Below are 12,729 nucleotides of genomic sequence, written 5' to 3' on the forward strand. Positions count from 1 at the left end.
ACCTCTAAAGGTGATACCTGTGTGGACATAATATTGCAGCCTTTATTCTCAATGAATTTAAATGGCAAATGAAAAATTTTAAGACACCCCATGCAGTTATAACTTGACTTCCAAATCAGACGTTGTCATTATTATTATTTTTTAAAAATTTAAAGCAGTTTCATCACACCTGCCATTCTTTTTGGATTGTCCTTGAGAACATTAAAACTGTACAGGTGTTCTTGAAACTTTTGATTCCGAGTAAGTAGAGAATGTAGTCACAGGAATATCCTACTCAATGGCAGTGTAATTTCTAAATCAGATTTATAGATAATTGATTAAAAGGGAAGTAACATTGATCACTAGTTTACCATTTTTTACCCTCTTAAACTTTAAAGAATAGTTATAGTGCCTTAACTTCAAGTTCCTGAGTACCTCCTGTATCCTCTTTCTTGCCCATAGTACTGGTTATATTCACACTAATGAGCAGCTCACCAGTTGTTACTCCCTGAGTAAGAACAGGGATGCTTTCCAACTCAGCCAGCAAAACCCTGAAGATTGTGCAATCTCTGTCAGCCATATTTTCATATGTGTGACTCATTTGTACATCTTGTTGCCTCGTTTCTGATTTCTTCCTCTCGAAAATATTTCTCATCTCTTCCATGCTAGCATACCATATTTTGAAACAAGTGCGGCGACTGGCCAAGATGTGGAGAAAGCTGTGGAAACTCTTCTGGACTTAATAATGAAGCGAATGGAACAGTGTGTAGAGAAGACACAAGTCCCCGACTCTGTCAATGGTGGAAACTCTGGGAAGCTCGATGGGGAGAAACCAGCAGAGAAGAAATGCACCTGCTAGACCTCACACAGGAACTCACCATCCCGATCCCACCCAGATATTACTTCCCCAAACAGCGACAGACCACACAACTGTTGGGTAGACCATGCATAATGGCACATCTTTTTTTTTCTGCCAGAAAATGTATTTTAAGAAACCAAAATAGTCAGCAGTATTCAAAAGAATTGACCAGTTGTTTCTGAGGCCCCTTCAAACAAGATCAAAGATTTCTAACGTGATCTCATCATCATGGATGCCCAGTTTTTTTGTTTTTGTTTTTTTATAAAGAAGACAAGTGTGTAAGGGAGTACACAGATGAAATGACAGTGAGTTGTAAATGAGAACAAAAATTACCCTGTCATAGTGGAGAAAGGGATGGGCTACCAAAGGGAGAACATAGAAAGTTGATTTTTTAAAAAAGATTGGGTTTACTTCACATGTAGAATCTGATTATTACTTTTAGGTTTGCATTGGGGAAACATAGTTAAAAATGGATACACAATAAAGAATTCTAAATGGGTCATTAACAATGACATTACTCTGTACACCCAATACGCTGTATTAGAATTACTTAATTAGTGGTGAGGTTATGAGAGGATGAATGTCAGACTTCTGCTAAAATGTAGGAGTGTGTGTAATAATGCCATTTTTATATTATTAATAAATGGCAGATAGACAAGAACAAGATTGTGGATGACAATGTACAAGAGAAATGCCCTGGGAGAAAAATGAAACTATGGGAACATGGCATTAGACAAATGAAATTAAATGTATCTGTTACAGATGTCTGGAAGAGTCACTTAGCCAACTTTCACTCAAGCCAATGAGAAGCTGACATTATTAGCTGGGATTAAGAGATGATCCAGAGGTTTCCATTTCAAACAAAATTTTAGAAATAGGTTCAGTGCTTGGCTTCACGTTTCATTTTTCTTAGCAAATGGTGATAAATAGTCACAAGCACAAATTAAAGATTGCTGTTTATTTTAAAAAATCTCTCTTTAAAAATGCAGTCAACAAAAATGATTTCACCTTAATTTCTTTTAGATAAATATGCTGGTGATGTGAAACAGAAAGTGACTATTTATTGTGGTTTTCTTTTCAATTTACAAAATCCTGGAAACTCTAAATCGATTTTTCCCCTCTCTAACCCATACTCTGGCTTTGAATCAATTGTGAAAATACAGGTGTGTCACTTTGTAGACCAACAATTTCAGAATAATCATGGATCCATTTTATGGTCCCTCTGAATTTCCATGTCACTAATCACATAAGAATTGATGATAGCTCGTGCCATGTTACAACGTATTTAGCACTTGTTTTTATTTTGCTTAAGGCAAAAATGCCCATAGTTGACCTATATATGGGGGTTGGGCAGGAATGGAACTGTATCATATCTCACAAAAAATTGGTTAATCACTTTATTTTTTTTCCACAAGAAGCTGCCTTTTCTTTCTAAAGACGATCTCAAAAGTATTTTTCATTTGCCTATTCTTATAATTATCACTTCCTATTAAACCATTATTTAAATATTTCAGTGAATTTTATCAATAACAAAGGCATTACACTTTACGTTTTCTTCTTTTACTATGAGTATATGATTTTTCCTCAGAATGGTTCCTCTTACTATAAAATCTTGCCAATTAAACTTCATTTTTCCAATTTGGTGCATACTTACTTTGTTAAGTTTCAGACACTGGAAACCCTAAACCCAGCTCCCCCCACCCCTTAACCTCTGCCTACCAACATCTATCTGGTATCAAATCCGTTTTAGGAACTCAGATCCGAGGGAATGTCTACTTATAGTGTTCTTAGTGTGGACTAGACCCAGAAATGTGCCCTGAATCAAAGTGCTCTGGAACCTCTGATGGGCTAGCGCCTGGTGGAGTTCTGGGTGTCTGCTGCCCAGTTCCTCTAACTTCTGCAGCACAAAGCCAGCTTCTGAGACAGATCACACTCGGGTATTCCCGCCAATGGTATTTTTTCCGTGATGTTCTTCATGACCTCAGTACCTGTGCCCTGAGGATAGAAAGCTATTGGCTAACATGGAAGATGCTTCTTTTGGAAGAAAGTGAGCAGAAACAATGTAGCTATTGTTTTAGCAAAATTTGGTGAACTTTTGAGGTCATTATGTCAATGTCTTATTTGGATCCAAATTGTGATATCCCCTGCATTTCCATAATAGGGAATGTTTAGCCTTTATAAAAATCCTGAAAGTATTCTATTTTGGATATGTCTTTTTGTTTCTTTTGATTTTCCAGTTACATGATTGACTTACTTATGCCAAATTTCTGTCATTGTCAGCTATTTAACAAGCATTTATTCAGGGTCTATTTTAAGATTGTCATTTGATAGTTGCAGCGTGAAGCAGAGGGTGATGATGCCCATAATTATAGAACTACGCCTGTAAAAATAACAATTATTGGGTAATAATCTCAAGTACGACAAAACTTAAGACAAGAAAATTACTTTGTAGTGGTATTCTACTTATAAAAACTTGATCTAAGAAATATTTTCTGTCAAGTTTGACATCTGACCCCAAATTCTATGTCAACGTTAATAGAAATTCCTTCTCTTATTATTTCCCAATTAGTTAGTCTGTATTATTTATTTTACAACCTCAAATTAATTTGGGGCCCTGAAGTAGTGTATAGACCACTTTAAAGGATGGCATAGCCCCTTTAACTCACAACAATATATATGTTTAGCCAAGATGAGCCCTGTAACTAATTATCTCCCAAATGCTCTAGTAAGCCAAATTGTATTTTGGAAAAATCTTTGAAGTGTACTTGACATTCCTTTCTGGTATAGAAACCACTTCTGGAGTGTTCGCTCTGTTTCAATGTTTACATCGCTCTAACACAGTGCCTCGGATACTTCTGTGACCACATTTGTCTCCAACCTATAGCTCACTTCCTGTAATGTCATTATAGGAAGGCCTCACAGAGACATGAACACAGCTTACGGTCTTTGATGTCTTTGGCAAAGGGTTCAAGGACGTCATCGGGATCGGAGACCATTACCACCGTCTCCTGGTCTCCTAGCTCACTTCTTATGGAGTGAGCATTACTTGAGACTCTTAACTGAATAGGTACAAGGTTACCTTTCTGTGTAAAAAGAGAAAACTCCTTTGAGAAATGTATCAAAAATAGTTGAGAGAACACAATATTTGTCTTGGTATGACGAGGGTGGCAGGTCAGGAATCGGCGGAGAAAATATTAAGTGCTGGGAGTTGAGCTTGCAGGTCTCTACATAAGAGTTTTAAAGTTCTTTCCAAGTCACACTCTTGCCAGTTTGCCACCATTTCCATAGTATCAGCTATCACACTGCACACAATTCAACGCCAGCATTTTCTAAAGTAAACCTTTTACCTGTTGTTTTTAACCAGATGGGTCATTTTTTGTATCAGGGGGTGTCTTTCTTATGCTTCTAGTGTCAGTTACCCTCTGCCAATCAGGTTGGATGAACTGGGCAAGAGTTTTAATCAGCCCTTGTAAGAGACAGAAGCTTCTGCCTAGAGAAGGACATGACTATATTAAAAAGTAATAATAGCCAAATATTTTTAAACTGTAAATTGAGTCAACAAATTTGATGAAACGTGTATATTTTCACCAATAGAGTGAGCACAGCAGGTAGAGAACTATGTAAATATGTGTGATAGAGAGAGTGTACAACTAGGTAGAGTGTATAACCTGGAGATTTGTGTCTATGAAACAAGATTGTTTGCTGCCCATATCTCTGTTCACCTGAATAAAAAGGGCAGGGGGGCACATGCTTTCCTCATTGTGTATCACACTCACCCATTTGAAGGAAAATCCTCATCCATAAAGAATTTAGGAGTTTAAAACTCAAACTTTAAAGAAATGATATTGAAATTTCTGTCTCCTAAGATAGTGAATAATTCTTTAAAAGGACGTTCTGAGAGCTGATGTTAACCAAAGTGATTTTAAAAGTTTACTTTCATCCTCTACTACCTAGCTTTAAGAGATGTCTAGAATGTTTAAGTATTTTAGGGAAAGCTTTATCATTTTTTAAGGATGCTAAGATGCTGTCTATATTTGAAAACATTGTCTAAAAGTTCACCAAAAGCTATGGTTTTTTTTTCTTGATGATTTTTTGAGCAATATGATATAAACTTATTTCTGGGGAGAGTGCTGAGCTCTTACCAGGGACAGTCAATATAGAATATTATCTGAGATGAGTGTTGTCTCAATGCTTTATAAATCCATGAAAATACTTGTCTAACAAAGTAGAATTGATAAAAATTATTGCTAGATATATAGGGAATGTTATAAACTTATTTTCTTAGAACGCTTGGGTGAAGACCCACTCATGATGACATTGTTAAGCAAGCACTATAGAGAGATAAGAATTAAAAAGTTGTCTACGTAGAGTCCTTAGATCTGACAGAACATGGAGAAGTTCATACTTAAAAGGTTGATTATTAGGTAGGAAAAAAAAGAGTACAGAAAGAGTTTTTGTAAGTAGATATGTGGGAAATATTTATTCATCCTTTCTATCTAACAAGTAGAGGAGTCTATCCTTAGAACTAAGCTAATAAAAATATTTAAGCTAAAAAATATTTCATTATTAACATCAAACTTTTGGAAACTTGGGAACATTTTATTTATCTGAACCTCATAAACTGGAGTAGCATCACATATATGATGATAGGCAATCTCCCCCCACCTGTGGTGCGGGGCGTGGGGGAGCGTGTGGAGAGGGGCAGAGGGAGATTTCCTATCATCTATAGAGAGGAGAGAAAACAGTGACAAACTAGTGGGAGTCTTTTAAAGGGTGTCATCTTTTAAAGAAAAAAAATACAAATGAATCATCTTTGGAATGAGTCATTTCAATGTTTTCAGATTCTTTTCTTTCCCACAAATTGTGGAAGTCATGACTAATATCCCTCAGCTGACTTAGTCTTTAAGGGTCTTTAGGAAATTGTGTAGGAGCTGGTATATCTGTCCTTAACCTAATGGGTCCCTTATTTAACCAGTGGCTGTTGTCTTTATATCTGTTGGCCCATCAAAATAGTGTCCCTACTGATATGTAGTAACATATGCTTATCCTTAATCTTTTATTCTCCAGGTTATTTTTTTTCAAATGCTCAATGAGAGGAAGCCTTGTCCAGAAAGAACAAGTTGGGGACACATGTCTGTTATTAAGTATCTTAGTGATTTCTCCTCATGTGGGACTTAGAAACCCTGCATGTCTCACAGGGTTCATTTCGGGCTCAATGGAGAACATATAAGGTTTATTCCATTTCATAAACAGACACTATTATCACAAACGAAGAACTAATAAAAATCACAATCATAATTTAAAACCGGAGACACAACTAATTTTAGTAGATATATTGGAAATTACCAATGGGTAGTCAATTTGAGGTCATTGTATTTGATTGAAAATGTTTAATATTTAATCTCAAGTTACTGAAAAAAAAAAGAGTTCTATTTCATTTTGTATGTTACTTGCATTTCTTTCACAGAGTCCAATTATATTCCAGATAGTATATTACAACTTAGTCAACAACCTCCTTGTACAAATAGGGCTTTTGTTTCCAGAGCCTTGTAAAAGATACCCTCTCTGAAATTATTTAAGAAATTATTTAAGTTTCCCTGCTTAATGTGTCAAAAGTAGACAGTGCTCTGACATAACACTGATGCGCTTCATGCATCCCAATGGTCTACCGTTAAGTGATAGTGTCCTCATTTTTAGGCTAAGCACGTTGGGTTGCTTTTGTCTGTCATCTACACACATCTCTGTTTTGACTAGTGCTATGAATGTAACTTAAAACTTTTAAGTATAGTGTGTTTTTTTCTATATGCTCTTGAGTAGACTGTGGTGCCTGACAAACCCCGTTAGGTCATTATTTTGTTGTACCAAAGTTCTAGTGACTTCAGAAATCATTGCATCCAATGATTTTGTGGTGTCTGGGTTTGAATACTATGGCTGAGAACTGTATTCAGTGATTATTACCTGCACACTTTCCAAATAAAAAGGAATTTTTATCAATTATTTTGTGTAGTGAAAGCAGCCTTTTTTTCTGTGCTGAAGGTCAACATGTCATGGGTCGGGGAGCATTAAATGGGTATTAACATGAAACTTGCATCACATTAAATGGCATCCACCTGAAATTAATACAATGTTATGTCAATTATGCATCCATTAAAAAGGAAAGGTGTCCCTTAGGATGCAGTCAGTGATTTTCTCTCTCTCTCTAAACTTTCCCATTTATTATTTATTTAAAGACTGGGTTTTGCAAGGGAAATTTTCTAATAACTTTAAATGATGCATCTATAAAATTAGCACTTACCATGTTGAAGTATTCTATAGTACACATCATTTCCACATGTTATAGCCTACTTCTTCCCCATAGCAGAATGCTAAGGCAGGCGGTGGTATCTCCCTTAGTCACAGACTGGTGAAAGGACCATTGTTCAAGGAAAATTCTAGACCACAACCATGCAGTTTCCTTAAATGTTCATTTACAAAGACTGCCCCAAGCTCTCAACCTGGCATGTGCCCTGACTTGAACCTTGACCTCCTGGTTGATAGGTCAACACTCAACCACTGAGCCATAAGCTGGGCTGTTTGTTTGTTTTTTAAAGTGACATAGTTTGCTAAATACTTAAGAAGGACTTCTTTTTGTTGGTATTGTTAATCCTCACCCAAGGACATTTTTTTCCCCAATTGATTTTTTAGAGAGAGTGGAAGGGAGGGAAGGATGGAGAGAGAAGGGGGCGGGGGAGAGAAACATCCATGTGAGAGAGACATGTTGATTGGTTGCCTCCCGCACATGCCAGGCATGTGCGCCCCCGACTGGAGGAGGATCAAACTGCAACCAGTTATGTGCCCTGCCTGGGAATCCAACAGGCAACCTTTTGGTGCACAGGACAATGCTCAACCAACTGAGCCACTCTGACGGGGAAGGATATGTTATTTTAAAATTGTTTACACCCTGGCTGGGAAGCTAAGTGGATAGAGCATTGGATGGAGCACCAATGGGTAAGAGGAACCTACATGGTCTCTGAGTGAAGTCTCCTACTGCACAGTTATGTACCATTTCAAGGGTAACAGTACTTTGATGGATTTACAAATACATCACTTCATCTCATTTGTTCAGACCTTTAAATATTTCATAGATGACAGGGATAATTTCACATTCCACATTGAAAGGCTTTGAGCATCTTTCCTGAGTAAATGTTTCGAGTTACACACTAGTGAGGATGATCAAAAGGCTTCAAGCAGTTCACCCTTTAGGGTGACTAAGGTCTTCCATTATTCCTTTAGTCGAAGAGCATTCTGCTTTCCTGGCTGTCAGTACGTCCGCATTTCTACGGGTTAGAATTTGGTTTTACTTAGAATGATCAAGGCTCCACCTGTAATGAATGCATGTACCGGCATTTAAGCACACTTTCACAAGAGCACTGGACATATAATTCTAATTCGTGCATTCAGATTCCTCCTGGCTGCAGATCACAGCCGTGTTCCTTTGAACTCATAATACAGGCATTTTTATGGAGGTCTGAGCCAACAGCACTGTGTACCAGTCCCTACACGCCCCCAATATTTTACTTAGAAAATATAATGAATATTGAAAGGGAAATTAGCCAGGAAGGCAGTCACAAAGTGCATTCCTTTGTACTTAAGTGTGCGCTGCCTTCAGCAACCAATTTTCAATCCGAGCTGAAAAACCCTGGTTTCCTAAGGTGTGGTGAGGTAGCCATGTTTCTCAATTTGGGAGGGGTGTGTGTGTTGGAGAATCAGCTGAAAAGAATCTTCTCCTGCCCATAACTCAGTTGAGAATAATGAACTTATATCATAGTAAGATATATTTTATTATCCAAAAGTCAACTTTAAAATATAACATTTATTCATACACATATACACACTTCCTTCTACTTACATAAATAAAAACCACTATCAAAGGTTCAAGTTGACAACCTTAAACCATTCTCTTCAGTAAAAAATCTGCAAGAAAAGATAGGTTTTTAAAAACTTGAAAGCAGAATTTATCTTCCATCGTGGGAAAGCTCCTGGTTTCTTCACCCATTAAGTAAGCTTTGAAGAAAGAGTTCTTTCCCTCGAATATATGTTTGTTTGATTTTCTGGAATGTCATCCTCCTGCAAAACTATTGATGTATAATGGATTCCATTAAATACTGGCATTGGGCCATTTTAACATGCAAGTTTAGATTCTGTTTCAAAGAATACGTAAGACCCACGGAATGATCATTCTCATTCAGATCTTCAGCCAGCCAGCTCATTTCCGTAGCCTAACCAACATCAAGTAGGGGGTAGAGTCTTCAGGCTTCAAGTCACTAGAGAAAAGATCACACAGTCATCAAGATCAAGCACATTAAACTGCAAGGATGTAATTGCTGTACCGCCGCCATTACCATCTCCACTGTCCTATACCACCGCATCACAACTAATTGCTTTAAGCGATGGCAGTTAACTGATGGATTGTAATTCCCCATGAGACACAGGAGAATCACGTTGTGGAAGCATTAAACTTACTCAAGTTCATGTAGTTGTACTAGAACAAAAGTGAGGAAGTGTGGGGGTGGGGGATCAGGAGAGTTAGAGGCTGTGTCTGCCACTTCACGCAGTGAAGATACTCACCAGAGTGACCTGGAGATGGGAAACACATCAGTACTCCCTCAGGATGTTTTAATTCTGTGCGTTTCTCAAAGCCTGACCTTCTCTCCTCAATGTGTGTGTGTGTGTGTGTGAGTGTGTGTGTGTGTGTGTGTGAGTGTGTGTGAGTGTGTGTGTGAGTGTGTGTGTGTGTGTGACTGTGTGTGTGAGTGTGTGTGTGTGTGAGTGTGTGTGAGTGTGTGTGTGAGTGTGTGTGTGTGTGTGTGTGAGTGTGTGTGTGTGTATGTTTTGTTTTTGTTGTCGTTGTCTAATGACCTCTAATCTCCACATCTACTGGTGTTCAACCCAAGAAACATCTATATGTTCTAATGCTCAAGGGAAAAGCAAAGCAAAGCAAAGCAAAACAAAACACAAACTTGTTTAGGGTACTTACTGAGGGGTGGCATGGAAATATATTTTATGGGTGATTTAAGATATTTGCCTAGATTAATTTTTAAATGTACCTTTTTTTTTAGTTAAGGCCTACTTTTATACTCCAATCTCTCTCTAGAGTTGTAAGCCCACTGTATGTTGGTGAATCCAGACTTACCAAACCATACTACTGCTCACATTCTCAAAGGAGCCCATTAACCATATTTCATTTTGCAAACATGAGACCTACTGTTGAGATAGGGTATGTGGTGAAATGGCTGTAACTGATAAGGGCTACAAGGATTATCATGGAGATAGTAAGACCAACCCCCAATGAATTTATGGCTGAGAACCCCCAGAAAACCAGCTCGATCCAATGTGGAGACTAATTTCACTTTGCAGTAATCCCTAGCTTCGTTATATGCTTATTGTAACACATTAGCATTCTAAATCATACACCTGGCTGCCATGATTGGGAACAGCAAGCCAATATAAGAACACAATATGGACCATGGGACCTTCCAAGAAGTCTCCATCCTGAATATTCCTCTCCCTTATTGAATGTTCTATCCTCAGATTAAATGATCCTCAATAAAGGAGGTAAATCCCACTAGGGCAGGGCTACTCTGCCTGTGGAGTAGCCTTCGCTCTCACTGCTTCACTACGAAACTTTCACTTTGAACTATATTCTGGCTTAAATTTGAATTTGTTCCTACATGAGGCCAAGAGCTCACAGTGGGTCCCAGACCCTCGGGTCCCTGGACCCCTGGAATGCCTGCATCGCCATCATATCATTCACACTGCCATTTCTATCAAAAAATCATAGAACAAAGGCCATATTCAGTCCAGTTTCCCTATTTCAATTAGGAACTATTCCCATGTGCCCTTTGCCAAGTCATAGGAAGAAAATAAATCTTTAAAACTAAAAGGCCTTTCACTCTAAATTAACTGCAGCTGCTGTAGGATTGCCCGTAGAAGCCATCGTCTCCAGCACATCCCCGCTGTTCCTGTAGCTTTCCCCACTGGGATCTCGGCGCTCATCACTGCAGTGGTTACAGTAAGGAGACAACCAGTTCCTGGCTGGCTCCATTCCTTCCAGGGCCAAAACAGTGCATGTTGGCCACAATGCCTCACCACCCCAAGGGGAACGGTATCTGGTGTGGACGGAAAGGGGCCACAGACTAAACCTAACAACCTCAGGGGGGACCTAGATGGCAGGCCTTGCAAACTCAGCGACCTAAAGTAGCCACATAGGGTTGTCTGAAATTAAAACTTCCTAACTAAAAGCAAGTCAGGGTGGTTAGTCATGTCTTAGGCCAGTATCTTCCTTGACAAAGGTCAGTATTTACCTTAACTGGGTCTGTCTATTGTCCTTTTGCAGCTACAATAAGAAACCCTTGGAATGTCAGAGTAATCCCCTTTTCCCAGCCCCCTCAGGGCACAATCTCCCACCAGCGTGAGAGACCATGTAGTCCCCTCATTGGTATCTTGTTCTCCCACATACCAGCTGTATGTGCTCTAAATGTTAATTAACTATCCCGAACCCAGCAACGTAAAAGGATTTGTCTTTCTGTTTTATTCTTTATCCAATCTCCGAGATTTCCCCGCTTTGCTTTCTCCCACCTCTCTAATCTACCACCAATGGATTTCATGTAACCCCCCCTTACATCTCCACCTTTGACTCTAATATATAAAATAAGCTGCAAAACTGCCATTCTCCAGAGCATTTGCCCAATCCATTGAGATTTTGCTTTCTAGCAATTGTCATCAGTTTGGCTCAAATAAACTCATGAAAATTCTCTACAGGTTCAGAGGTTTCTTATGTAGATGACACTGTTAAGGGAACAAAAATTTGACCATCCTCTCCTCCCTTGTAAAGTCACGTTTTGCCTTTCTATTCCAAACTCTCCCCCTTCCTCGCTCTGAAGTGATCTCAGTAAAACCTCGGAATAACGGACTAATTCAAGTGAGGGGGTGTCTGTTAAAGCAGAAAGTCCCTTATATAACAAAGTAGGTTTTCCGAATTCGTGTATTAAAAAATTGACAAATTACTTAGTTTACCTGTTTTTACTTATGTAGACCTGCTTGTGTAATTTTAAAATTTAGTATGTATGAAAGGTTTAATTTCACAGAAAAGTTTTCTATATGTATTACTATAATTTTAAATGTACACTGAATAGGTCTAGTAAATGCATGCATTCTTCAGTCACCATGAGTAAGCAAATGCACACGGCTGGGCGTGGCGTAGCCCACGTGGGAACATGGGCCAGCAGGAATTAAAACTGCCACAGAAAGCCTCCAGATGACAGAACCAATTACCACACAGGTGATGCGGTATGATCAAGGACTAATCATTCCCTGAACATTGTTAATGAGCAATGACTCTAGGATTTAAACATGTAGACTACAGTTTTGGTATATAGTCTTGATCTACGTTTGTGAAATTACTAGAGTGTTTTTTCCAACATATGGTCTGTTCACTAAAATTTGTTAACAATAACAGTGAATTAATAATAAAAAAATAACCTACTAATTTAATATTAAGCTAATCTTGGTTAAAAGCATTTTTAAATTAACCGGGTGTTAATTTTCACTTATGACATATGGACCGGAAATTTCGTCTGTTAAATCTGAAGTCCATTAAATCGAGGTCCACAAAAATCGAGGATTGACTGTCCTCTCACGGCTTCTGAAATGTTGGCATTTCACTGCCTCCTTTACTACTGCTGGGGCTACTTTCTTTTCTTGATTGGAAGCTGCAGGGCTAGTGGCCAAAAAGTTAAGAACGTAGCATCTGGGGGCCCAATGATTTTAGAAGACCGGTTCATATTGGTTTCCTCTCTAGGCTGTAATTACATATATGATTAGCCAAGTGAAGCACTTGTTTCAGGGACTAA

The 12,729-nt window shown here is 38.4% G+C and overlaps 2 protein-coding genes across 9 annotated transcripts in view; one reads left to right on the forward strand and one right to left on the reverse strand.

Moving 5' to 3' along the window:
- Positions 1-6,835, forward strand: part of RAB27B (RAB27B, member RAS oncogene family) — a 121,685-nt gene extending 114,850 nt beyond the window's left edge. For all 6 annotated transcript variants that reach the window (XM_070420318.1, XM_070420316.1, XM_070420314.1 and 3 more), the window contains one exon: positions 649-6,835. In XM_070420318.1, coding sequence (XP_070276419.1) covers positions 649-838 — 190 coding nt within the window. In that variant the 3' untranslated portion in view covers positions 839-6,835. The remainder of the gene's footprint in view (positions 1-648) is intronic.
- A 1,824-nt stretch (positions 6,836-8,659) lies between these two features.
- The window catches only part of CCDC68 (coiled-coil domain containing 68), a 56,092-nt gene continuing 52,022 nt past the window's right edge, over positions 8,660-12,729 (reverse strand). For all 3 annotated transcript variants that reach the window (XM_070420320.1, XM_070420321.1, XM_070420319.1), the window contains one exon: positions 8,660-9,141. In XM_070420320.1, coding sequence (XP_070276421.1) covers positions 9,084-9,141 — 58 coding nt within the window. In that variant the 3' untranslated portion in view covers positions 8,660-9,083. The remainder of the gene's footprint in view (positions 9,142-12,729) is intronic.

This window comes from Myotis yumanensis, unplaced genomic scaffold (genome assembly GCF_028538775.1).
Source record: "Myotis yumanensis isolate MYYU_CA2020_CCGP unplaced genomic scaffold, mMyoYum1.0.hap1 SCAF_7, whole genome shotgun sequence".
NCBI classification, from domain to species: domain Eukaryota; kingdom Metazoa; phylum Chordata; class Mammalia; order Chiroptera; family Vespertilionidae; genus Myotis; species Myotis yumanensis.